Source organism: Podarcis tiliguerta (genome assembly GCF_965153285.1).
Source record: "Podarcis tiliguerta genome assembly, chromosome: 6".
In the NCBI taxonomy this organism is placed as follows: Eukaryota; Metazoa; Chordata; class Lepidosauria; order Squamata; family Lacertidae; genus Podarcis; species Podarcis tiliguerta.
Genome location: NC_139539.1, coordinates 46,564,518 through 46,591,873, shown reverse-complemented (window position 1 = coordinate 46,591,873; position 27,356 = coordinate 46,564,518). Strand labels below are relative to the sequence as shown.

The 27,356-nt window shown below is 43.6% G+C and overlaps 1 protein-coding gene across 3 annotated transcripts in view; it reads right to left on the bottom strand.

The window, feature by feature from the left end:
• Positions 1-441: 441 nt before the first annotated feature.
• Positions 442-27,356, bottom strand: part of ELAPOR1 (endosome-lysosome associated apoptosis and autophagy regulator 1) — a 55,022-nt gene continuing 28,107 nt past the window's right edge. For 2 of the 3 annotated variants that reach the window (XM_083445662.1, XM_083445660.1), the window contains exons 4-23: positions 23,391-23,538; positions 22,178-22,258; positions 21,916-22,021; positions 21,626-21,775; positions 19,293-19,381; positions 18,182-18,359; positions 17,174-17,302; positions 16,734-16,824; positions 16,138-16,243; positions 15,142-15,279; positions 14,655-14,912; positions 13,700-13,873; positions 12,763-12,943; positions 11,702-11,798; positions 10,749-10,850; positions 9,186-9,312; positions 8,411-8,589; positions 6,840-7,005; positions 6,132-6,212; positions 442-4,709 (exon numbers count right to left, since the gene is read on the bottom strand). In XM_083445662.1, the coding sequence (XP_083301788.1) occupies positions 4,641-4,709; positions 6,132-6,212; positions 6,840-7,005; positions 8,411-8,589; positions 9,186-9,312; positions 10,749-10,850; positions 11,702-11,798; positions 12,763-12,943; positions 13,700-13,873; positions 14,655-14,912; positions 15,142-15,279; positions 16,138-16,243; positions 16,734-16,824; positions 17,174-17,302; positions 18,182-18,359; positions 19,293-19,381; positions 21,626-21,775; positions 21,916-22,021; positions 22,178-22,258; positions 23,391-23,538 (2,650 nt within the window). In that variant the 3' untranslated portion in view covers positions 442-4,640. The remainder of the gene's footprint in view (positions 4,710-6,131; positions 6,213-6,839; positions 7,006-8,410; positions 8,590-9,185; positions 9,313-10,748; positions 10,851-11,701; positions 11,799-12,762; positions 12,944-13,699; positions 13,874-14,654; positions 14,913-15,141; positions 15,280-16,137; positions 16,244-16,733; positions 16,825-17,173; positions 17,303-18,181; positions 18,360-19,292; positions 19,382-21,625; positions 21,776-21,915; positions 22,022-22,177; positions 22,259-23,390; positions 23,539-27,356) is intronic. The other variant, XM_083445661.1, reaches the window with a different exon arrangement.

Below are 27,356 nucleotides of genomic sequence, written 5' to 3'. Positions count from 1 at the left end.
CAGTGGCAGAGCATGTGGTTTATAAGAATAGTGTCCCAGCTTCAAACCACAGTAGAGTATTTTCCATTAAACACAATCTCACTTAGATGGGCCAGAAAAAAATTAAGATTCCACAACATGCTGCCAGTTAGCACAGCCAGAAATACTCAATAGTAGACCAATTTAAATCAATAGCAGACACATTAAAATTGAGCTAGATGGTTAATTCATCTTGATGTAAAGCAGATCCTATTTAATTTTTATGCTGTTTAATTGTTATAAATGATGCAATAGTGAGGGTTCTGCACCTTTACTTCATCTCCCTTATATCACTCCAAGCAAGAGAGAGATCAGACGAGTTCAGAAGTGTTACTGTTTTTAACCCCAAAAATGTACATGCAATTCTTGCCTCTAGAAACTATTAAATTCTATTAAAATCATATATAAAAGGAACCCAGCCCATTTTGCATACAGAGCAAGTTAACCTGCAGTTTATCGTCACAAAGCTGAAAAAACACAGTTATATAAATATAATCCAATCAATTCTGTAACATACAGAGTTGCAAAAAATCATTGTCATCCATGTAAGAAAGGTATCATATTGTAGTCCCTGAATAGCACTTATAACCTAGTCCACACAAACAGTGAAAGTCCTTGAAGATTGCTGCTAGGACAACAACATATCTGGTATGTCAATCAAATCTTACAGATATTGGTTTAATCCATAAATAGTTTCAAGCATATACAAAATATAGCAAAGACAAAAAGCCAGAATAATAAATCACAACTTCATACAAAAACAGAAGCAGTGATTCTATGAAATCGTCAAAAGTACCCTTCTGATTTCACTTGATGCTCTGAATTAAATTTAAGAGCAAGTCCAGAGAATTAGAGAAGGGCCACTGCTGTAAACTCATATAAATGGCACAGGTCAGAAAGTCTGGATACTTCCTACCCTCAATAATAAGTATAGAGTTAAACAAATAAAAACAAGCATTACTCTTGGATTAGCCCCCTTTGGGGAGCAAGTAATACAATCTGGGGTGAGAATGGCACTGAATCTTTTAAAGGTGTTGCTGCTAAAACTCCACATCCTCGCTGCACCTCCTGCTTACTGCTCAACCGTGAATTTATTCAAAAGTTGGGGTACAAAATACCCACTGCCTGACCATAAGATTCTCTTCTCCACTCCCTGTTGCACCAGCCCCAATGGTATGAAGTGGTTGAATGTGTTTGACTAGCTGATGTTGCAGGACAGAACCAAGGAAAAGTTGCAAATGTGTTATTCTGGATGCCCAGTTGCTCCCCATGTCCCACCTCCACTGTCAGATGCTGTGTGTTGCTGGGAAACAACTGTTGTTGCTGTGCTTAGGTCCTGCTTGCAGGCTTCCTGGAAGCCTATAGTTTGGCCATGATGAGAACATGAAGCTGGAGGAGATGGGCCTTTGGCTTGACCCAGCAGGGCTGCTCTTATGTTTGCATGCCCAACCAAGTGAATTGTTGCCTTTACCACTCTGACAAAACATCTAATTTTCCAAACCAAAGATTTTGTGGGGTTTTTTTTGCACCACTTACATTTTTAATAAAATGTTTCCTGATCTTTAAGGTCTACTTTGCACCCCACCTCTCTCTCCCCCCCCCCCCCCCGTTACACTACTGAACAAATGACAGACATACAAACATTAAGTCTATGTGTTAACAAAGCCGCAGAATCATCCCAAAGGATTTGTTGCTGCTTTTGTTTCTTCTCTTTAGCATAAACAGCAGAGGGTGAAAATAAGCTTTTTCAGCTTGATGTGAGATGCTTAGGTAAGCTGACCTCTGCAATAGACTCTGGACTTGGTTTACACATCTCTTTATGGTATTCTTTCTGCCTAGTGCTAGCTCTGTGCTTCTGGTTCTGTTTGGTTCTGTTTGCATAAGAACTTATTTTGGAAACAGCCCTGAGTTTCTCTTAACCTTTCTTCCTAATTGCCGTAAGCAATGGGGAAGCTATCCATCAACACCTTCTTCACCACTGGCAATTTATCAACAGCTTATTACCCTAGCTCCTCTCCCTGATCCTGGGTCTTGACAACAGGGTGCCACTTTCCACAGTAGTAGTTTAACTATTCCTGGCTGTCCCTGAATATATCTTTCTTGTGTAAAACGATGGAACCAGAACCCAGAGATTTTTCAGATGTGTCAATATATTAAAAAGGGCCAGTTTCTCTTTCGTGTCTCTTGAGGTCAGTTTTCTCATCCTCTGATGAGCATCTCAGGCTTCCTTAGGCCATAGCTTTGGAGCACTTTCCAAGTAAAATAAATCTATTTTCCTTCTGATTGAAAACAGGTAGCAGTGGCATTTAGCACTAGGAAAAGCTAGCTGTTGGATTGGTTTCATAGTCGCAGGATTTACTGGTGAAGAAATAAATCTACTCCTCTTCCAAGGAATAGCCTGAAATCTGACCGTAGAAAAGCTACATGGACATATATCAAAGTTTATGGTACGCTGACATTTCACTGTTGATGTAAGCAGCATTATGCTAAGGGGAAAAACATCCACAAGCCTCCACAGGGTAACTCACCAAGTAAAATGCAGCCCATCCACCATATGTGGCAGCTCCTCAATTACTCCATTTCCCATAACCTATAACACTGCCCACCGCCATCTTTAATTTCTTCTCTTGAAGGAACAGCAACAGAATTACAAATCCCAATAAACTAAAGTCAACCTTAGCCAAGGTTAGCCCTCCTTACCTGCAGTTGTACGAATTCCTCCCAGCTGCTCTAAAGGTAAGTTGTTGTTGTTGTTGAACACTTGTACAATATAGATAGAAAAGTAGAGTGTGTGGAAATTGAGAAAGTTACTGAAAGCAGAATTAAGAGTAATGTCATTGGAATTAAAACTGAATGACTGAAAGGAGGAGCTGGGTTTCTGTATTTTTCTTCATTGAAGTGCTTTATACTAAAGGCTATTTTAACCTGCCAAAACAAACAGAGAGATGAAATCAGTCAACATTGGCTTGGCAGTTGTCAGTAATGTTGACTGAATTCAGGAGCAGCCATTTGTAATGTATTCAGTGGCTGTGTTTGGATATAACACTGGCTATTAAAACCAAAACCTAATTATTTCTTCACTATTTGCCAAATAAAAAATCTGCTTGCCTAGGCCTGCACAAAATTACATGAGGAAGAATTGTAAAAAAAACAGCAACAGAGGGCTGTCCAGGGGTAGGAAGGGATATTTCTGGATAAAGATCAGGCAAGGAAATTGCATAAAATGATAAACATGTTACCTATTTCCCCAGTGAAAGTTGAGGAGCTGGATTTGCTTTAAGCTGAATTCTGTAATTCATGGTCGAGAGCTTTTTTTCTAAAAGCTTTTCCACTCATCCTTGGGCCTGACGGGGAAATGATTGACTGTAATTCTCTGGCCTCTATTTGCCATGGCATACTTGATAATCACAGCCACAGATCTAGCACCTGTAATTCATATAACTTGAAAAGAAGTAAGTATTAATTCTTTTGGTGTTCATGCAGGATAATTGTGCTGGAAGATCCGCCTGATTCTTGATATTGTGTAAAGTATTATACTTTTGCTTCTCCAAAAGAAAGTGTTCTAATGGGGCATGGACAATAGGCACACATTTTCCTGGATGGCAATTCTGAAGTCACATAAAAAATAACACCCCCTGCCCCAATATCCTAGGATCAGAGTTTTCAAGTATTGGAGAAAGTCAGCACAGGGATAAATGATTCCCTTATTGTTTTAAAACTAAAGGTCAACAAACAAGATGCAAGACTGCACAGCATTTCTCCATAAGTCATCGCTATACAAACAGACGAGGAAAATCCAGCTACTCTGGGCCATAATCCTTTCAATGTTTAAGTCATAACCTTTCTAAATGATTGAAGTATACTCCTTCCAGACTGGACCACATGCAGATTCTACTATGATGGAATTTAGGGAGCCTTTAATGGAATTGTCACTTGCAAAGTCATTGCAGACTGCTCTGGCGTAAGAAACAGTCAACCTATAAAAGTGAGACTGGTGGGCGGAGTGCAGAACTTTGCAATTTGAGCCCAATGCATTGTATCTCTTCTGAAGGGTTCTTAATGAGGCAGGCAAGCCTCACTACTGTTTGACAAAATACCACTGCTGCTTTAGTACACAGAGAAAGAATTTTGAAAGTCAAGTTGGTGTTAAAATGAAACGAACATTTACAGAGCAGCTGTGTGCATATATACTTCCCCCAGGTAAGGATTGCAGCCTTAGGAGCCTGCCTCAATGGGCTGACTTAATTAATGGCAATGATATCTTGGGCTATTTTACACATTTCTGGTGTTAGGGGAGAGAGGAAATGCAGCTATTGTCACCAGCATAGAACAACTTTTGTTGAAAGGTAAAACCCAAAAGCATTACAGAAGAGTGGGTAGGGAGCGCAGGAAACATACAAATATATATCTACATATAATTTTAAAAGCACAGTTGTATTTGGCATGGTTTTCTTTCGGGAGGGAATGTTAAAATTTTCGGTTTTAAAAAAGTACAGTAAGAAGCTGAAGTTAAAAGTGTATCCAATAAGGCCACATGGCAAGTTCATCAAAGTGCAGGGATTAACCAAGGAGAACTCCCAAAGCATCCTGCAGGAAAGGCATGGGAGGTGGGCAATCCATTCCTAAAGATCCATGTCAGTGGTGCCAGAGGAGGTCTTCAGTGGGACCGAGTCAAAGCCATCAGATGTTCTCTAAAGACAACATAAAAGGAAGTGTGAGTGGGACTATATAAAATGTCATTTGCATCTCTCAGAGCCCCCACCTTTCGTTTGAAGTAAGCCAGATTATGTCATACCCCAGCATTTAGTAACACAGAAAGAACAGAGAGTGCAATCCTGCACCCTATGCTCATGAAAGGGCAGTAGGGTGCAAGCGCATCTCCCACAAAACTATGATAACCAGCTGCCTCCATGCATGGTCTTCTGACACTGTCAGAATGACTATTGTAGGAGTGGTATGGAACCACAGTTTAGTTCTACTTCCAGCCGACTGCAAAAAGCAACGTCTCTGGAGTACTTAAGGACCTTAGCATAGAAGCAACCTGTGCTGGATAGCAGTGCATTCAGAAGAGACAGTTGGTGGAGAGGTGAGGGTTGTCACTCAGCCTTATGGGAGCCACTCAGCAACCAGCACCCAAAGAGGACTGAATTCAGACGGATCCACCCTGTGGATAGGGTGCTGGACCAATGGTTCAAACTCCACTTCTGAAATAACCTCACCAGCAGCTTTGTGCAAAATAATTATTTCAGCCTCCATCTGCAAAATGGGGATAACAGTGACCGCAGCAGTTGCATCAGGCTGGTTGTGAGGATAAGGAACTATTATGTTGCAAATAGAAATATATGCTAACAGCTAAATATTCATAACCTCTTGATTAAAGACCCTAATTCAAGCAAAGCAAGCCCATACACATGAGAATTCGCCAACATTTTAACAGAATGTATTTACTGGCTGGGGGCGGGAATAACTTTTGGGTCACAAGCAGAAAGGCCCAGTTTGCTTGTAATTTGCAGGGGAGTGGAGAAAACCCACCCACATTCTGTGTACAGTGTTCAGTTCCCATAATTTATTCCAGACATGGCATTTGAATCCCACAGGCCCAGATTTCCATGGCTCTGCCTTGGTTCTCCCCAGCTCCATCAAGTCAGAGCAGCCCTGACTCTGGCTCTCAAAAGATGAAACTGAGCAAAATATGACACAGAGCCAGTCATAGATGATTCTGGACAGCACAACGAGTAGCAGCTACTTGTTCCAGAGACAAGCCAGGGCTCAAGGACCGTTCTGGGTAAGTTTAGCATCCTATACTTGCAGCCTGAATTAACACCCATTGGTGTGTCTCCAGCACACATTGGGCCTCCTTGCCTTCCTCCTCCAAAATAAAGGTTGTGGCACTGTCCCCCTTTGGCAAAGGAGAGGCTGCAGCTGTAGAAAGCTGGCAGCGTGGCTTGGATTTCCCAAGAATACCATACCGCGCTGGGTCCCAGTCAGATATCACAAGGCCATATTGTCATCCCATCCAATGCCATTTGGTTACTATACACCCTCAGTCAGCTGACTTGTTTTTAGACACAGGGGACACAAGACAATACCATCTACATTTGGTCTCTATCTACCTGGAAGACTCCTCCTCTTAGCTTATTGAGAACAGCCCTACACACAGACTCCTGCCATGCCTGACTGTACCTAAGAGAAGCCTACAGGAAAACAAATAGCCACATTAGGGGGGGGAGGGATAAAATGAAAAATAAAAGCAGTGCACCATTAACCACAACATCAGTCAGTAGAATAGGAAACACAGCAGCCCGTGAATATAGACTCTGAGGCTGGAGAAAGCTCACAGATCTAGGATGAGGACTTTACTGTAATAATGACTTTTGATTGGTCCCTAGCCTGTAGCATCCTGGAAGGTTAGCTGTGTTTGATGTAATTGTTTGGAGAGAAAATGTCCTTTTCCTTTTGCTACTCTGTCAAGATTTTTAACAGGATAGAGGAGGAGAATGAAGCTTTAATCACTCTTCTCCCTCCCCTCCCCCCAAACCCCTACTACAGCCTGGGTCTTGCACAGTCAGCAGCCCATGCTAGAAATCATTACTTCAAAAATAAAAGGATAGCGACTACTAGAGAAAGGCACACACACACCTTAGGGATACTGTACATATTAAGTGAATTGGGAAGCTGTCTATTCAGATGTGGCCTCACAAGATCAACATGACATGTTAGAAATCTGTCATGTTAGATAAACACTGGAGCCAAGCCCAAGGCCTTTGTTGCTTCATTCTGGTGCATTACACATGCAGGCTGGGTCGCACTAAGCACCTTACCTTTGTGGTGAAAGCCCTTATTTTGCCAAAGAGAGAATTCTTGCTTGTGAATATCAGGTCATCCTCTGCGTCTTCCCCCTCCATAATGGCACAACTGTCAGCAGCCGGCAGCTCACTGTCCTTGGCACTGGAATTCATCACCAGCTTGGAATATTTATACTCCAACCTACGAAGATATAAGACAGACATAGAGAAAGCCAGATGGATGATGGATGAATATAGTTTGGGTCCCCAAAATGGGACACTTGCGGGGGGGGGGGGGGGAGTCACTTTAAAATCTGGAGATGATAAGCCCTGCTTCAGGCCACGTGAAAGGTGACTGTTACAGGTAGAAAAAGAAATGTTTTGTACATCCAAACAAGCACACACAGTCATACACATTCACAATGTGTATTTATTAGCTTAATCCTATGCATGCACTTGCAAAGGTGGGATATTTTCCCTCCTGGAGAAAATTCAAAAGGAGCTTGAATTTCAGTTTCTCCAAAGAGGAAACAATTCTGCCTCCCTTCTCAGAATATTCAGCTCCTGATCTTTGCCAGCGAGCATTTCAGAGCCCCAGCTGCTGCTTGGAAGTGGAGACCTCTTTCCTGGGTGCAGATAAGCAAGCAGCAAAGGCTTCTAATTCAAGTGGTGGTGGGACTGGTATCCTCTCTGCCGGCAGATACTTTCATATGTAAGCATCCAAAGGGGACACTTATCATAGCATAAATCCACTGGCAGCAGGTACATTCAAGCAACAGTAGACCTGATCCCCTATAGTTGTTGAGAAACTGATGGGCAAGAAACACTCTTCATTGAAGAGGTTTCATCACAACTACAGCTGGAATTGGATCACTGCTCAGCAAACTCCACTCAATATTTGCTGGTAATGCCACCAGCTTTTTCTAGTGCATATGCTGGGAAACTAATTCACAGGATCCATCTGCAAATTTTGTAGCAATATGGTCAAGGAGTGACTCATAAAGGGCTGTGGCTTGTGAAAAGTCATAGGCAGTCCTAGCCAGTCAGCAACCCTGTAACTACACAATGCTAACCTGATGCCCTATGTCTCATATTGCCCACCAGTAAAGAGGTTTTTTTTTGGGGGGGGGGGGTTCTTCCCCTATATATCACTGCCCGTATGAAGATGTCTCATTTCACAAGCTGCACCCCTTTCACAAGGTGCTACTGAACAGGGCTATGGATGCACTGTTTGTGAGTGTGTTAAATTTGCGGGCACTTAACGCTTCTGGAAAATAAAAACTGGTTTGTTTTTGGTGGGTCTTTCTTGCTTTTTAGGCATGGAAGGATAGGCAGGGTTGAGAATGGGATGATAAGAAGGCAAACTGGGGAAGGCGAGAATGCCATCACTGACATGTAACAATGTATAAAAGATTGACATATTACTGAAGAGCTTGCTATCTTTGAACACAGACTCACCTATTTGCTTCTGCTGTGCTGTTCAAGGTTGCCATCTGATTTAAAGGGCAACCTTGAAAAAGGTCTTGGGCAGCTATGAAGCAAGCAAGCAAGCAAGCAAGCAAGCAAGCAAGCAAGCATAATGGGCAGGAACAGAAGCAGCTACTCACTTCTGGTTTTTCTTCCAGAAGTAGCAAGTCATTGCAGTCAGCAGGATAGCAGCACAAGTCCCCGCCGAGATGCCCACTTTGAGCCAGAAGTCCATGGCTTTGCAAATGCTGACTTTTTGATCTGGGAGTGAAATGCCTCCCGAACACAGCTTGGGCTCCCTCCATACATATGTGGTTCTCTGTGGAAGAAAAAGCAGGCATGGCCTTCTTTTAATCACACGCAGTTGCAGCTCATGTTGCATTTTTGTACTCTTTTTGATGCTGATGGTCTTACTGTACATTTCTGTTTTACCCTGTAGCACTTAGGAGAGATTTTACGCTAAGCTATATAGAAATGGTTTTCAGGGAAATAAACTGAAACCAATATAGAAATGTAGTGTTGATGCCACCTTATAGATTCGAAGCAACCATAATAGTTGTACCACCACCACTCTAGAGGGATCTTGAAGGGACATAATCCTCTTAACAAAAATAAATTGGTACATCATTGCTGAACCTGCTGCTGAAGCGTTTTATTGTTGTGAAATCAGTAGAACTGACTTCAGGTAAGCATGTTTAATATCAGACAAGTATGGTTTTGTGACAACTCCAGGGGGAAAAATAGTGGATTTCAATTTGGTGTCTCTGCCTGTCCTAACCGGCATGTTCACTAAATGATCATTGGGCTGCCGTAGCTGTCGATGACTTGTTTTAATGTTCATATAATAGTCACAAAAATGGGCAGCTCTCAGGCCCTGAAGAAAAGAACTCAAAAGAAGCCATTCTGAGTCCCTACCTGAATCCCTCCAACACAGGCGCTGATGATAGCATGGTAGTCATCTGCAGAACAGAGGGGGCAGGCTTCAACAGTCTCCCACAGGAAATGGAAAGTGCATCCGTCACAGGTTCCTTCAGGGCACTTGCTGTTTGAAAAATTACAAAGTGCCATCTGAAATGGAGTCTATTCAGTGGCTCACCTCATGACCTAGCTGCTGTGGGTGTCAAGACCTGCCCTTGTCCCAGACCTGCCATGAAAGAGTCTGTCACCAGTGACTCCAGGGAACCAAAGCCATGCCTCATGTATGTAGCGCATGAACTCTGCTGCATGGAACACTTGTTCTTGCTGTAAATGCTATTTCTTTCATAGATGTCAATAGGTCTTAGGCATTTCCTGTATCTGAGTTACACAGACCCCTTGGAGACCTGTGTCATTCATGAAAGAATTTAAACCCTGCAAGGTTGAGATAGGCTCCATTGTTAGACCACTTCACCACCATTCTACTTTGACTATACCCAGTAGACCTCTAAATTTTAAAGAGGTAAAGAAGTTGTGTTGGTATGTGAAGGAACGGATATGGCAAAGCTTATGCTGATAGGTTAGGTCTGTAAATGTAAATGAGAACTGAATGTAAATGCGACTGAACTGGGTTCCAGAAGCGTGTCACAGTGATAAACGTCATATAAAGTTGGTGGCATATGAATGCAACTTGGTGTCTTTACACTTTTTGCCAAAAAAATAGCTACACCTCCCAAACCAGACTGGGACTATAGTGCAGCACAATAAAATAGTTTTAGTATTCCTCCCCGTATCATTTTCCCCATGAAAATAACTCCACAGCAGGAAAATCACATTTCTATCATTTCCCCTGCATCAGCAACAGTAGCCTTTTATTGGGGGGGGGGGGTGGAGTGCCATTGGGGAAATAGTGCAGAGTGGAAAGGGTCAATGTTAACACAACTTCATCTTGTGCTATAGGCCTGACCCAGACTGGAGCTGTTATAGCTAATATTGGGCGGGAGGAGAAAGCTTTAAGCAGTGGAGATGCTTTTATGCATCTTTTAGTTTTGCCTTTAGAAGGGTTGTGAACACAGGAAGCTACCCTATGCCATGTCTGACCTCCAGCTACTCAGTATTGTTTACGTTGTCTGAAAGAGGCTCTCCAGGATTTCAGACGGGACATTCTCAGCCCTATCAGGAGATGCCAGGGAATGAACTAGAGACCTTTGGCATGCAAAGCAGATGCTCTACCACTGAGCTACAGTCTTTGCTAAATCATTATTCCTTAGTTCTCATTTTAAAAAGCAACTATTAAAATGCATAAACAAGATGAGCAGCCAGCTTGAAACATAGGAGCAGACAAAACTGAAATATAAATTACAACTGGAATTGGAAGCAAGTACACCCAATACAAAAGTAAGTGCTGTTCTCAGTGTGACTGTTTTTACAGCATCGAAAGCATTTATTTTAATTTTTTTCTCCACCAGTTTTTCCAGTTTTTGCCCCACTGTAGAGTTTGGAGCAGAATGTAGTTTTAACAGGGTGCGCCTGCTATTGAGACTGACTAACCTTTGAACTTACCTCGGCACAGAGAGCACTCCAGAGTGGGGTTTTAGAGGATCACATCTCACTCTAATGGCAGTAGCTCTCCCAGCACTACAAGTCTGAGTCACATCACTGGATCTGCAACATATATGCATGTTATGAAATCCCTGCTAAAGCTGACGGCCCTGTCACTTACAAGGCTTCACGGTACTAGCATTTCTCACTAATATCGGGGGCAACACAATGCTGTATCTCCCTTGTTTCTAGCATGTTTCCATAACTTTTAAAAAGTGGGAAACGCTTAAGACACATGTACTGTATCATTTTTCTTTTTCATACAAAGGACTGCTGCACAGCAGTACAAATGGCACTAAAAAAGGAAATCTGGCCCAAGGAAAAGGGAGGACAAATCACAAGGATATATTTTCCCAGGGTGTGGGAATACCAAAGATTTATTGAAAAGTTCCTTCAAATTATGATCCAACTTCCTTCTCACACATTCAAGTCCCACCTGCCAGAGGCTAGAGGAGAGCTGAGAAGAAGGCGGGGAGAAAGGATGCCAAACTGGTTCTGCAGAATCAAAGCCACTCCTGCTGGTAACAGCAGTAATACTGTGGCTGGTTCACGTGCAAATCATCACTGTGTACCTCATGAGCAAGCAAGAAGCAGCGGAACCCAAGATCTTCCAGAGAATGATTTGACACAAGAGCCCTCTCTCCTCCTGTGGTTTCTAGAAACTGGTATTCAGAAGCACTACTATCTCTGATTGTGGAGGCAGAGCACAGCCATCACAACTAGTAGCCATTGATAGCTTTATCCCTTCATGAATTTGTTCAATCCTCTTTGGAAGGTTCCGGAATGCCAAAGCCCCCAAATTCCCTGTGATGCTGAAATACTAAAAATGTTCCAAGACGTAGGAATAACCCAGAGTTTTCCACAGAAGACTGCTAAAACTGCCTTCACCTATGTTTGGCAGTCTTGTAGCTTACCTGTAAAAAAATATCACATCCGGTAAGCCCACATTCTCTGCAGGGAAATAGTCAGGAAAAGAAGTGATGTTGTCCAGAGTGGTCTCCCTTGTTACTCCTACAAGTTAGAAGCAAACCAGTGAGAAGGACAGTGCACTGAGAAGACAGTGGACGTTCCCATGACCACCCCTCTCCCCAAACTGACTGTGCTAAAGAGCTTCACAGAGGAGAATCCCATTTCAATTCTCTCTTCACTGCTTCCAGAAAACAGGCTTGTCTTGTTCATTGCTTTCCTCACAAATGCTGATCAGGGTCAGAGAAACAAGTGAGGCCTGTTGTGCCTTTGGTTAGGCTCTGTTAGTGTGTGTGAGTGACCCAGGTTTAGCTATTGGATTGCCAGGTCTTGGAAAAAATAAAAATAAAATGACAATATATAAAATAAAAGTAGATTGCCAATTCCTGGAAATAAAATATACTTTATTTCATGGGCCTGGAGGTGGTGCCAGTGATTTGAGGTAGAACAGAACCCAGTGCAAAAAAAAAAAAAAAAGTATTTCTCTAGCTATATACTTTTTTAAAAAAAAAAAGCAGCAAAAATTGGGAAATTGCTATGACTTTCCCTCCTTTGCTTTCCTGGGACCTGGACAGAAAGCAAAAAACACAGCTGAGGAGTGGGGAACTAAAGTTTAGTGGCACTGAGTAGTGTAGGGTTTTCATCAAAGTTGACTTTGTTTTAGATGAAGGAGCCACACTGAACTCACTACTTTTCCATTCAGTTGTTTGACAGTGGAATGGACTCCCTTGGAACATGATGGACTCTCCTTCATTGGAGGTTTTTAAACAGATGTTGGATGGCCATCTGCCAGGGATTCCTTAGCTGTAATTCCTGCTTTGCAGGGAGTTGAGCTAGACAACCCTTTGGGTACCTTCCAGCTCTATGATTCTATGACTTATCTAGAAGGCATAATCAGGGATGTTCCTGTCACCTGAATCAGCACATGCAACTCACCCAAAAGCCTCTATCAAACAGCAACCAGAGTCCTCTGTTCAAAGCACAGACTTATGCTCCCTGCAATTCTCACCTACAAAGCGGTCTGCCAGGCTCACGGGTTGGGAAGACACCACTGATTTGTAAGCCATCACATCAGAGGGGACAATGATGGACTGGCATACATAGGAGGAAGTTGATTTGGAGAACTCTGTCTCTTTGCCCAGGATGTGCATGTCTGTGACGTTATCCGTGCAGGTTGCCATTTTCCTTCCCTTCAGAGAATTGCAAGGGGGGTGGGGGGAGAGAGAGAGAGAGAGAGAGAGAGAGAGAGAGAGAGTTGGCTGGATCCTTGTCTTTATAAAACCTGAAGTTCTTTTTAAAGGAACCATAGTAAGAGGACTCAGATGAACCCACCCTATTGCACTGAAAGCACGAGGAGGGTTTCAAAGCCTAGCACCAGCGCCTCTGATCACCGCATTTTCCATTACCCATGCATGTTGGAAGGGCGTCTATTTGTGTATCAATGTATGTGCGTAGAGCTCCCACATATAACAGGGGTGAGGAGTCTGGGATAAACGGATCCTGCTTTGCATGGAGAAGCTCTATGTACACCCAAAGAGCCTATTCCGAAGAGTTCTGTATGCATGGGCAGGGTGTGTGGTCACCAGCTGTCATTGGTAGTGGGGATAAATCAATGATACTGTGACACACACACTTTCAGTGCACAGGGATCTATTAACACCCATCCTTTCACAGGAGAGAAGGGCAGTTGCATCACGATAGTAAAACGTTTCCCTTAAGTTACAGATAAGAGACCTTCAAGAATTTGAGCTGTTTTGTTGCGGTGGTTCAGCTAGAGTAGCCAGGAGGATGGGATTCTGCTAAGGAAACGTTCTGCGGCTCTGGGGTGAGCATGGGTGCCTAGAAACTCTCTTCACATACGGGTGATTTGTACCATATAAGCCACTCTCACATGTTGGGGCCCTGCATAGAGGATGGGCTTCTCAGAAGCCTCGCCACGTACTTACATGATTCCCACAGAGGCTGATGTTGAAGTGGTGAAAATACTTTAGCCCTTTGGTGGTAAAACTGGGCCCCACCAAAAAGGATGTGCTATTAGACAGTGCTGAGAAGTCATACTCCAGAGTCCTGCCGTCCGCGACGACTGAGAGGTGACAGTCACTGTAACAAAGAGAATGGATCTGGGGAGCAGAACATTTTTTTACAGTCAATTTATTTCCTCATAGAGGAGCTCAGAAATTGTCAGTGTCTCCAGCACCATGTAAAACCCTAGTTTACTCTGAGAGGAAGGAACCCAAATGTGGCTGATTATTCTCAAGCTGGCCAGGTTTATAGTGCTCCAGAATCCCATAAGCTTCTGTTCACAGGAATCTCACTTGCCAATTTCCTTCAGGGAACCATGTGGATAATTACACAAAACAGAGTATGTGGAGATGAACCGCTTAGCTGTTCTAGTGCCATTTCCATTTTGGCAGGAAATAACTTAATATTTCTGAGGAAAGACAAGCTTGGGGTTTTTTTAAAGCAAAACTCTGGGATCATTTGGTAAGGGAAGAATCCCTTTCAGTCTACAGGTTCCACATTTTCAATAAGAAAAATGCAAAAGTTTGTTAGGACAAAGTTTTCAGTTACATATCTTCTTTTTTAAGGATCTGGCCTCATGCATATCATGTCAGCGGGCAGGCTTTGCTAACTGGGTGGGATCTTGCCTGCCACTTCAAGTGGAACCTTCTCCGGCCAACAGATCTGCAATTTCTTGTGCATGCAGATTCTGTCTGTAATTTTGGATGAGGGGCAGTATACTAGTACTAATATACTGTTACTGCCCTACTGCTGCTTATAATGGAAAACCCTCTGCCAAATAAATGATTTATAAACTTAATGGGGTGCTTTTATTTAGCTAACAGTGCAGATCATTGCAAATTGGCCAGAAACGATAGGCAGAAAGGAGGACAATATTACCGGGTTGTTTTTTGTGCCGGGACCACAAGGGATGCAGGCCTGGCTGCCATAGGGCTGGTGAGCTTTCAGGTACGTGTTTGCTGCACACGGGTAGCAGCCCCCAGAGCTTCTGTCGATGTAGTGGCCGTGTGGGCAGGAAGTACAGGACGAGCCCGAGGATTCCAGAGCGCACACCCGGCAGTATGATGCTACGCCTTCGATGACGTTGGTCACATTGATAGAGTACAGCTTGGCAACATCGTTGGTGTATTTTCTTCCCTAGAACGAAACACAGAAAGTGTCCATAGGGCCTTGGAGAGGTAGAAGTGTTTGATAAAGGGGAGGTGGGATGCTGCAGATGAGGATGGCGTGCCTATTCCTTGCTGGGACATCTTTGATTAGCAAGACACTAGAGTATCTCTGATTCCTGGCAAGGAACTCCCCATAAAAGGGATAACTGAGGAGCTGGCTGTGAACAGAAGGTTCCCCAGGAAGTGATAGTCCCTACCGGCTCATGGTATGCTGTTCTTTGGAAGGCCCATGTGAAGCTCATGGTGGCGTTCTTTTCAATGATGTAGGTGTAGGATTGCTTTCCTTTCGAGCCAATCCAGGTTTCCACAGGCGTGTTGGTTCTGGAATTGACACCCTACCAGAGATAAAGCATGGGCCTAGTGAGTAAAGAGCAAGCAACGCTTTCTACCTAAATAATTCTTTATTATTACAGATACAGATATTTCCGCAACTTGAGTATAAGCAGGGAAAATAATGCCAGGCAGATTGTGAGAGCCTTGGAATAGCCAACTGAAAAGAAGGGGAGATGGGGCATTAGTGGGAAGGAAGCAGTTAAGAGGAAAGATGACACTGAAATTGTGGAAGAGAGGCTACAGTGACTAGGAGAGATTTTCTTTCGCACCCATTGTAGCTCAAGAGAAGCTGATGTGGGCTGCAGATCAGAAAGCACAGGAAATTCAGAGCATCATTTGCAAAACCCAATAATACTCTTTTTTTTTAACATTTTCACAAGTCTTTTTCATTTTGCACTGTGCATGATGAGTGGCCTTGCTACCTGTCCAAAGTGTATCTCTGAACAAAATGTGCCTAGAATAGTTTTCCTGTTCTTACACTATTTTTATTAATAATATTAACGTTATCAATAATGCTGATTTTTTAACATACCAACGGGTGGTATACCTATATTTATTTTTCTCGTCGCCATGGTGGCATTTTGACACAGAGTCCTCACAGAGGTGTAACTACAGGATGCAAGTGGGGTATTGTACCTTTGAAAATATGCCCATAGGAACATATTGATTTCAGGTGAAAGTTTCCGGAATTGGGAAACAGCCAAGAGATTTGCCTCTTTTTCTAAACGCATCAACTACAGAGGAAGGAGGGGAATGTGCCTTCCACAGCCAGTTGTGCCTTGGGAGCACAAAACCCCAAGGCAAACCAAGCAAGAGAAAGCTTATCTGCTTTGGAGAGAGAAGAAGCTGGATCAACTTACCACCATGAAATAAAGCTCACAACTCATACTGCAGGTCGTTTCAAAGACGAATGTGATTCTTGCAATCTCTTTACTTTCGGAGTCCTCCATCACCGATTGTGGGGAACTGCAAGAGAGCAAGCAAAACTCAGGGGGTGTCTATTTGCTCAAGGTCTTGGTGAAAACACAGCAAGGACGGGAGATGGGAGTAGGAATGTCTGGAAACAGTCCACCTCAATTAGCAAGGCTTACTTCAGCAAGCCATGAATCTGAAAGTTTCCCTCAGCTTATGCTCTTGTTTAGAACACATTTGAAGAATCTGAGGATGGCCAGTCCAATAAAATCAGCACTCTAGTCACAGGCATACATTGAAAGCATGGCTGTTTCCAGGACATGGCAAAAATCAGGCAGCTGCTGAGAGCTCATATATGTTTCAAGGATTTGTTAAACTGAAAAGCCAACTCAATTCCACATTCATTCTTTCTGTTATTGTTCACCAATGGTGAGTTAAGGATTGTGGAAGAAGTAATGCAAGCAGCACACTCTTAAAGGACTCAGTGCTCCTACTGCATTTTGGATGCATAGGCTTGCCATCGCCAGCTCAGCTACACACTCACCTGAACCCAGGAATCACCAGTGTCAGTATCATGAAGTCATTGTCAGAGGCTCCTGCTGCTGTGTAGATGTAGTCACCAGCTACTTCCCACCCTGAAACAGCAAACAGAACACCATCTCCATTCAGTGAAAGGGCATTACTTCAGTTGGATATCATTAAATACACAGCTCTATAAACGCTTACATACTTCTTAGAGACACGGGGAGTCCAGTTGCCTGAGGCCAGAACTAGACAATTTAGCATGACGGCCGCTGAAAGCAGGCAGCCCCGTGTCTCCCCTCTCTTTGATCTGGCAACATCTGACAGTACGAGTGGAATGAGAGTCACTGTGCTGTGAACTTCCCCACTGCTTGCAGGGGCAAGAGACCTCACAATATGACAGTGCCCACCCATGCAAGAACTGCCCCAACACCTCGGGTTAATATGTGCCCATGAAGATACCTGCCATTCCCTTATATTCAAAACTGGTTCCACTGAGGACCGTCGTCTCCATGTTTGCTGGCAGCGTGTTCCACCATTTGTATTCAAAGCCTAGAGCTGGTTCAGTCCCAACGGTGCAGTTGATGCAACCTGAGAACAGAAGGAAGCAACATTACAATGCTGGAACTCGGGAGGAGGAATGAACTCCCATGTGGAAGGCCGTCACTAGGTGGCTGGTGGGCGCTAGCAACCCTTTCTGAAACAAAGAATGAGAATAACCTATATAGAGGCAGGCTTGGCAGCAACATGCTTCAGAGGTGTGCACATGTACATGCCTACTGAACATATACTGCACACATTTTTCAGGTGGAAAAATCCCCTTGGGCAGAGCTTTCCCACTTGATTCTAAAGTGGCAAAATGGCCCGGTGTGGTCTAGCCACTATTTTGCGGTATCTTGAAATATGCTAGAAAAAAAGTGTTTTCCAGGACTTATACTGCTACCACAGGATAATATTACCTTGCAGGCCTTTACCAGGAGAGTCATTGCATATTGATTCTTCCATTTGCAAAAGTGGTTGGGTAAGCAAACCCTAAGAATAGGCTGGTAGCCGCCTCTGCAAATTACCAATGAATTTCCTGATAGAAGGGGAGTGCCATATCATGCATTTTTGTTGTTGCTGTTTTTAATCAAGTAAGTGACAAAGAGGAGCTTTCTGTGTAAGGACAAAGCAGCCAGTTCCATGAGCTGTATCCCACCTCACAACTCTGTTGCCATTGGCAAGAATGTGGAATTATCAGCAGCAACAAAGAATAGGAAAATGAAGAGCTCACACAAAGACTTGGCTCCTTTTTATGCCACCTCTGAACGCAGTAAGCATGAATAACATCAGCTCCAAATCAATAACTTCAGGTTCCCTGTATGCACCCCCACTGACACTGCACAGGTCCCTATTCATTGAAACATTTTAAAGAAAGTAATTCATGTGACAATTTGGCCAGCCAAGAAGGAAAGAACAGAACAGCATTACCAGACCCATTTGAATATGATCCGTATGGGCAGGGCTCGCAGGAACTGGTGTTTGTCTTGAAAAAACCAGGATTGCAAGGTGGGCATTTAGTTTTTGTGCCAGAAGCAGGCAATTCTACAGAACCGGGGAGCTCCTCGCTGCAGATCTTTGGTTCAGCCCACTTATACATTAACTGAGTCTGTTGATATAAGAAAGAGATAGGAGCAAACATTTCTACACTTTAATCCGCAAAAAGCTGTGCAATGCCTAGATATCTCTTTACATGAACAACAATTACACCGGCTCTCGGCCCATCTGCAAAAAGCATTATGAGGATATTCCAGGAAAGAAGCCCTGACATTTTAGCTCCTCCTCCTCTTACTCCCGGGTGTTCTGAGTTCCCTCCCCAAGTTTAGTAATATACTGTCAGTATGAAATGGTCCACATGGGGGTGCTCTTTGCACACAGCAGTGATAAGAAGAGCCTTGCTTGAATTGACCCAACTACCCCAACATTCTGCTTTCACAGTGACCAGGTGCCAGTGCCGGCGTGATACATTTTGCCCCAGAGGGCAGGAGACCCCAAAGTCTGTCACTGCAAGGAATCCTGCACAGGCTTCCTTCTCTGAGACAGGACACAAAGGGGAGAAAGTGTTTCTCCCCTTTGTGTCCCATTTAGGCTTCCTTCTCTTGGTGGTGGCGGCATGATGATGGGAAGAACAAGTTTCTCTCCTTCGTCCCTACATACCACCACCAAGAGAAGGCAGCCGGCAGGTTCATGCCACATCCCGCTGTAGCCACTTCCCTCTTCCTGAGGTAGACAAGGAGGTGAGGCCTTTCCAAGGCCACACACCTCTTCTAATAAGGAGAAACCAGCAGCAGTGGGTTCTGCTTATTAAAAGAGGTGGGTAGGCTTAGCCAGCCATGCCATCTTCAGGGCCTGACTCCTTTATATTCCTGCGTGCTCAGTGACTCCTTATGTCCCTGCTTATTAAAGCATGTACAATGCTTTGCAGTAGAGTCTTTTCTGTTAAAGGTAAGCTCTATAGCTGTGTACGTCAAAAAGCTAAACAAGAAATTTTCACTATTTAAACACCACCATCACAAACAAGGAAATCCAGAAGGTGAATTACCTCTCCATTGGTATCACAGGCTGTATGAGTATAAAAATAATCCTTATCTGTGCAAGCTGGGCGTGGCTTGCATGATGCTGAACCTGGTTCTTTATTGAAAAGAGGAAACAATGGTTAAAACCACGTGAGCATGAAAGAATCAATCTAGCAACAACTCAGCAGCAACTTGAGAAAGGTGCCATGCCCATCTCACACACATGCCCATATTTTATCTCCGTGTAGCAGGTACTAATCACGGATACCATAAATCTATTCAGTGTATTTAACCGGAGCAATGAGAAGGGCAGTGTGTGCATGTTTGCAGATGTACAGGTCGTTTCAGGCTTCAGTTCCAACATTTGTTCTCCTAGAAATTGTTAGAAGCCATTTGCCTTATATTTGCTTAAGACAATTGGATTTGACGGGAACAAAGAACACATTTTTGTATCATGTTAAAGGAGCAGGCAGGTCCCAGCCCTTTTAGGGTAAGAAAAAGTGGCAGCAATTGATGAGGAAATTGCAGGGATTTTGCCCTGAAGATGGAGCATTTTGTCATTAAGTTGAATACTCTCTTCCCATGGAGGAAAGGGGAAACCCAAGGTCCACCATCTCCTCCTATAGTTTCCAGCAGCCTGGTAAAATGCTTCAAGCATAAGGTTTTGAAGCTGATCAAGTCAAAGTCTTCCTGCACGACAGCAACCAATCAAAATGCTGCAGTCTGATGTGCCAACTGCTGCCACTTCTTATAGGGGAACAGACAACACTGATATTGCACTCGCCAGATATGATGCAAGCCTGAGATAGTTAAGTCAGTAGAACATGAGACTCTTAATCTCAAGAGTCATGGGTTCAAGCCCCATGCTGGGCAAAAGATTGTTGCATTGCAGGGGGTTGGACAAAATGACCCCCGTGGTCCCTTCAAGCTCCACAATTCTGTGATTCTAAGCAACCACAAAGAGGAATGAAATTGCTATGAGGCAGTAATTTGAGAGTAACTTTCCAAGTCTTTCTGCAAGGCAGAGTTCCACAGAACTGAGCAAATTATGCTCAAAGCATGAAGGCCCTAACAAACGTAACCCTCATTATGCAGAGAGCAATACATGAGAACAATGCCCCAAATCCAGCTGTGTAAAATTTCTCCCAAAAACACAGAACTACAGATCAAAAATCTGCTTGAGACTTAGACCTACTTTCCACGAAGAGGATAAAAATGTGCCTACATTTAATGGGCTAGATCTTTCCAAACTTTCATTTGGAGAATTCTCTGAAAAAGCTCAAGATTTCCCCAGTAATTTTCCAAAGCTCATATAGATCCAGGCTGGGCTTGCAAGTTCTCTCCCCCCCCCCACCCCAACTTTCTCAAACTTATCAAATGCCCAGGGAAGAAGGAAAATGGCACCCAAGTGGGCATGCAAAAGCTGGGGGCGGGGTTTCCCTATGCTTCCAGCTTGCAATAATAAATGCTTCTAAGCATGCCAACAACACCCTCCAACGATGAAGGGAATTTAAATAACTGCACTTTTAAATGCCTCACTATCAATAAGGCAGGAGGAAGTTAAAACAATACTTCTTGGTGCTTGTGTTAATGGAAACTGCTTAGAAATAGCTTTTGGCAAGGATAGCTAATGGGCTGTCTCCCAGGAGCTCCCATCATCTTTGACCCACTGTCTATGCTGGTTTGGGCTGATTGAGGCTCATCTGGGTGGGCACTACACTGGCTACCGCAGGCTTTTGGTTTCATCTTCACTTACTGTTTTCCCTCCTCTCCCCTTCAGTTTCACATGCTTGTGAATGTTACTGGGAGAAAGAAAATGGTGTGTGTGTGTGTGGTGTGTGTGTGTGTGTGAGAGAGAGAGAGAGAGAGAGAGAGAGAGAGATCAAAGGGTTGATGCCAAATCATTACAAGCAAAAGCAAAAGCAGTACCCAACACTGCAGACTTAGCCTCTTACAGAAACAGGGGAAAGAACATGGCTACATTAATTACATTTTTGAAGAGGAGAAAGGAGAGCCATTGGTTTTTCTTCGTCAGAGCAGGTGCAATGGGTTCTAAGCTGGCAGGAAGGTTTAGGAAGCATATTCAACTGAACTTGGAAGCTGGGCAAACAGCTGGGGATATGTGATACTTTTGCTAAGTAAAGCTATGGGAATAGACCATAGCTCAGTGGTACTGCCCCTGCCTTGTATATAGAAGGTCCCAAGTTCAATCCCCAGCATCCCCAGGTAGGGGATCCTCCCTGAAACCCTGGAGAGCCACTGCCAGTCAGTGTAGACAATATTGAGCAAGCTTCCTATACTCCAAAGTCATAAATCAGCCTCCTTCATAAGTTTTCTGATAATTAGCTAAGGTGCTTACCTGAGTACATTGCTGGCTCACACTGGTGGCAGGAAGTAGCTGTTTTGCTGGAGTAGGAGTTTGCTGGGCATGGCTGGCAGAAGGAAGAACCTAATTTGGCTGTGTAGGTGCCTGCCTTGCAGGGAAAGCATTCAGAAGTGAAGGCTACTCCTAGGGAACAGGGGGGAGTAAAGGGGTGAGGTTGGATAGCAGTGCAAGAGAGGGGAAAAAAACATTTTAGCCGCTGCTGGGCACAATGACAGCTTGCACAGTGGCATCAGACCCGAGACATGCACCAACCAAACACAAACCTGTAATCTCAATGTTCCTCACCAACACAGGCTTGGGAGTTTTGGACCACACAGAGAAGGCTGTCGTTCTCCAAAACAGAACATTGTTGCCCTGACTCAGCTCCACCTGCAAATGTTCAAAGCACAGACAGTTCAAGTCCCAGCTGATACTGAAAGGCTGTACCGTTTGGGACTTCAGTACTGAGTCCCAGAAGCAGACACAGGTCTCCTTCTCCAAGCCCCTGCTGGCCATAAGCACAGTTAAGGAGCTCTGTGCACTTACAGTGTGCGTCTCCCACCCTTTCTCTGTGGTTCTCATCCATCGCGACTCCTCTACAGTTGGCTGGCACTGGTCATTCTGAATCTGCAAGAAATGAGAACCTGGGATGAGGATGCACGGGGTAAATAAGTTGATTTGTAGTAGTCAGCTTAAGATATCACAGTAAAATTAACATTTTTGCTGCTGGAGGGCAAAACTCTTTTGTAGGACCAAGTTCTAATGCTGTAGTGTAGAGAGAATGTATGCATAGCTTTAAAGGCTGGAAAGATAAGCTGCTGTAGGTTTCTCTTTTTAAAAATAAATAAATTATTAAACATTTAGAAATTATACAAAAAAGAAAAAAGAAAAGGAAAAAGAAAAAAGAAAAAAGGAGAATACAAAATTACATAATAAAAAAGCAAAAACAAAAGCACAATACATCAAACGCAAAAAACACAAAAACAATTAAAAACACCTCCAATCTGCTGTAGGTTTCTCTGGGCTCCTACAAAGTACAAGATGGAGAAAGTGCCCTAACTAATTCTCCAGCAGCAAATCTAAAGCACATTGTTCAGAGATTTTTAAGAAGTTAAATGGTTTTGTGTCCATTTTGGCACTCAAGGCAACCATTCCTGTATCTACCCACTTTCTTAAAGCAATGTAGAGGAAGAGCCACTTCTATGGAAGAAATTGTGATAAAATGCACCTCAGTACACTTCGGAGTTTTTAAGTTATCTGAAGTGCACTTTAAAGAACACAGTGGTATATGTTAATGGCCCTGGAGATGGTATAAATGTTGGAAAAGTCTTCTTGGCTACTGTATTGTAGTGAATAGGGAGGAGAGGAGATGCCAAAGTAATAATGCTGTTGTTTTAAATGAGCATCATTATCTTTGAAGCGCTAAAGAAGGGAAACCGCTGTGTCTTGAAAGGACTGCAAAAATAACTGCTGCCAAAATTCATTTGTCACCGGATGAAGTCCAAGAAGGAACAGTTCAGTGGGAGGCTAAATGAATTGCCAGCAACACAAAAACGAACCTCCTTCCATGTTTTCTGGTTTAAATACCAGGAATCCTTGTCCTTGACTGCAACAAGATGCAACATCCATTTTTCAGATAGGCCCCGAAAGTGAAAACTAGTGCAGAGGTGGTCATATAGGTAAAGACAGTGCCCAGAAGAAATCCTCCCTCACTTTGCATGCAATATTAGCAAGGTGGACTGAGTTATAGGAAACATACAAAGAACTCAAAGACGATGCTGCTGTCTTGATAGATATACTCAAAGGAGACGGTGCCAGATTGCTTCAGATTAACAGCATACACCAGAGTGGCTGTGCACTCATCTGTGTTGGAGGCAATGTAATCTCCCTTAAGACTCCACGTTGACCTGGAACAGAACAAAGAGAAAAGCCCAGCCGTTAAGGGAATGCTACTGTACAGTTCCAGAGAACAGACACTCCCTAAACATGACAAGAGAGTTACATTAACAGGAGAGATGGGTAAGAAAGCTAAAAGCACAAATGCCAGATGTTATGTCTCCACTGAAATATGGGTGTAATATTTATGAAGGATTCGTTCCACCATTGTAGCTAATATACAAAATTGCCCAGAAACTGCATGATCTCCAGATAAGTCTGTGCCAGTTTTGATTTTATCTGGAGATCAACAACACTTAAGCAGGCTGCACTTAGTTGAGCCATGTTGGCATTTTATACTGACGTATTCAAGTCTATTCCACAATGGTCAGTATATTCCCTGTATATCACACTCTCATTATATGCTAGGCCACAATATGAGGCTGCAGAATGATAGATGCAATTACAAGGGGACAAAGCACAGGTTCTGTTTTGTGCAATCATTTCTAAAGCAACTGAAGAAGAAAAAAGAAATGCACCCACCCTTATTTTACATCTGTTGTAATGTAAGGCAAAGGTGATTTAGGAATGTGGGGGTCTTAACTAAAATGGAGACCCTTTGCCAATCTGGCTGAAATTTGGCAGGTCTTAAAACCTGGGGGGGGGGGGGGAATAGCTGAATGTCCCCATTGTGTCATTCAAATAGAAAACCCCAAATTTACAGGCTGGAGATGTGCAGTTTATTCTCTCATTAAAAGGAGTGGGAAAATGAAAATGACAGCAAGCAGAGGTAAGAACCAAAATGGACAGGTGTTAACCCAAAACTTCAATCTATATCCTTCACTTGCTCCAAGACAGGGGCAGATGATGCATCTCTTGTGCCTCTTAGCCCAGTCCTAGTTCTCTTCCCTACCCTGTTTCTCTGCCTACTATGAAGTAAAATCAGAATCATAGCAAGAAGGGGAAAGGATGGGCAAAGCAGTCAGTGGAGGAACATGCAGGTCTCAAACTTTAGAGGGGCAGACAGGATCTCAAGGTTGATGATACTGCCCTAAGGGAAACTTGGTTTAATTTCACACATCATCAGTTTACTTAATTCAAAAAGAAATAAAAGAAATTGTGGTGATTATCATCATGCTTGCTTCTAATGACAAACAGTGTCACTTTGGGTGATAAAACTGGATGGAGGTGGAAGCAGGAAAACATGGCCAAGAGTAGCGACGCTGATTTGCCCTGCGCTGATGTGCAGACAGTAATGGGGTGAAGGTGGCTGTAAAGACTCCCGGAAATGAAAGGTAAGAGGCACCTTTAGCTTCTCTGACAAATGACAAGCATGAAGGAGGGGCAGAGGAGAGAAAACCACGGTGGGTGGTGGTGGTGAGAGGGGAAAGAACTATAAGTCTCTTTCTCTCTGTGTGTGTATTTGTGAGGTCCTCATTGTCATCTAGTTACACATGTCTCTCTTACCATCTGTTCTTCTTCAACCCTGTTCTCCCCCCCCCATATTATACCTGCCTGTTTGCTTCCAGACTTAAGACAACCCTTCATCCCCCCAAATTACACTTCCTGATCAATCAGATGTGTTCCACAGCCTGTGAAGCCCATTCCTTCCCCTCAGCTCATCATTTTCAGTCTGAAAAAATATGCAAGGATCTTATTCGCTTTGCAGCAGAAGAGAGATAAAAGCCAAAAATACATACTATAAACTGCATACTTTGGGATTTCATACACATTTATGAAAACAAAAAGGCGACTTGCTCCTGTTTTTTTCAGCAAGAGGAACTCAGAACCTTTCACATGCATTGTTGCCACCACTCCATGAAAGGTATCCTGGATCTAAGGCAAACTGGAGGAACCAGACAGACCTTTACTTAATGAGACGAACCAGCAATGGTAATAATCTGCCCCTCTGCTTCTACAACTGTGCTTAGAAGTTTGATGAATAATTTAAGTGATATGAGAAGTAGGTTACATTTGCAAGTTGCACAAACACTTTTCAGCACCATGGTGTTAAGTTTTTTAGCAAAAAACACTCTTTAAAGAACGTCTTCTGCCTGACGAGTCTCCGCTAGCTTATCTTCAGCATCAAAATGATTAAAGCACCAGGCAGGAAAACAAGGTGGCAGTCCTGGGCTCCGCTGGTCGGGGCATTTGAGGCCAATGGACAGACTTAAAGCCCCAGAGCTTGTAAAGCAGAGCTAACACACTGTACCCCTTCAAATCCAGGCTTCACAAAATACCCTCACTAAAACAGTTTTAGGCTTAACATCCATTTTCCTATCAGGATTAAACAGTACAAGTAATCTCAAAACAGGAATGACTCAACTCCAGGTGACTGGGCTATGGCAGAGATCAGCTAGGACAGCTATCTAAATTGACGTCAAGGTGGTAGGTTGGCTTCCAATCTTCACTAATGGACCAGAACAGAGACTTCTGTTCTACTGACAACATAGGAAGCTACAGTATAGGCCTATCTTTGTGGAGTGCAATGTGTAGGAGGAGTCAGGAGTCAGCCCTGCCCAGACCGCAGACCTGGATTCTCTTCAAAAGAGTACCAGCATCTTTCAGAAGATCTCCATATTGCCAGCGACCATGAAGAGCCATTGGATCTGGATATCCCTGCCTCAGAACTAGAGGCCCCCACACCAGTTCCCTTCTAAGCCTTCCTGACCTGGGGAGACAGACACAGGGGCAGGTTTGCATTGCCTCCTATTAACAGACTAGCAGCAAGGAAGAATATAGGCATGCCACATGAATTTTCCAAGATGCACGGTTTCTAATTAAATGCACTGGCAGGCTGCTCCAAAACAAAAGGTAAGGGTTGGTTCCTCCTCCACATCACCTTACTCATATGCAGACATTAGCACACCCACATTACACACAGTATCTTTAAAAAGGCTTTGCACCATTGTGCTAATTATGTGAATGTGGGATCACTGTCAGTGCAGAAGAGAACACAGGAGAGAGGCACTGAAAGCCAACGTGGTTAAAAATCCAACCAGGACCAGGGAAATCCAGGTCCAAGGCCACACTTGACCATGAAGCTCCCTGGGTGGACCTTGCACAAGTCACTGTCTCAGCCTTAAGGGATAGCTGGGTAAAATGGGTGGTGGACAGCCATGTATGCTAACCTAAGCTCCTTGGGAAAAGGGTGGGGTGCAGATGCAATTAAGTAGAAAGAATTTTGGTGAGTATAGATCTGAAGATTTACATTCCAGCTGAAAAGCAAGTCAGGCAAAACAGCCCTATTAAGCCTCATGTTCTGAAAGTAACAACTAAAACTCCAAGATAGTGACAAGGAATTTGAGAGGTATTATTGTTAGAGGAATATTGCATTTGAGGAGATGTGTTTCTGCAGGCGGAACACAAACACAGCAGGAGAAACTTTATTTATGATGGTCATGTAAGGAAAAGGAAAATCTGTACAGATTCACCAGACCTTAACAACCCTGCTTCATGATTTATATGCTTAATTCCTTGATTGAATGCTTGTTTGAAGTTGATCTGTAAGTTTGTAGCATCTTACTTCACTCTTGATTCATCCAAATAAGCTATCTGTAGCCTCGTCCTCCAAAGCCACCTCCCATTCCTCCTGCATCCCTCACCTCCAGCAGACAATGACCCACCAACAGTGCAGTATCCCCAAGACGAAGCCTGCTGTCACTGCTGATCACCCCTTTCCACTCCCTGTTGCTGCCCTCCAAAGACAAATCCTTAGCATTGGAGAGGGTACTGCCCCCATCGTTCACCCCAACGTTCCCTGGATTGGGCCTGCCCCCTCCCAAGCTGCTAGGAGTTTCATTGTTCTCCCACTCCCATATGAGGATTATCCTCTCCTCAGTCTCCTATG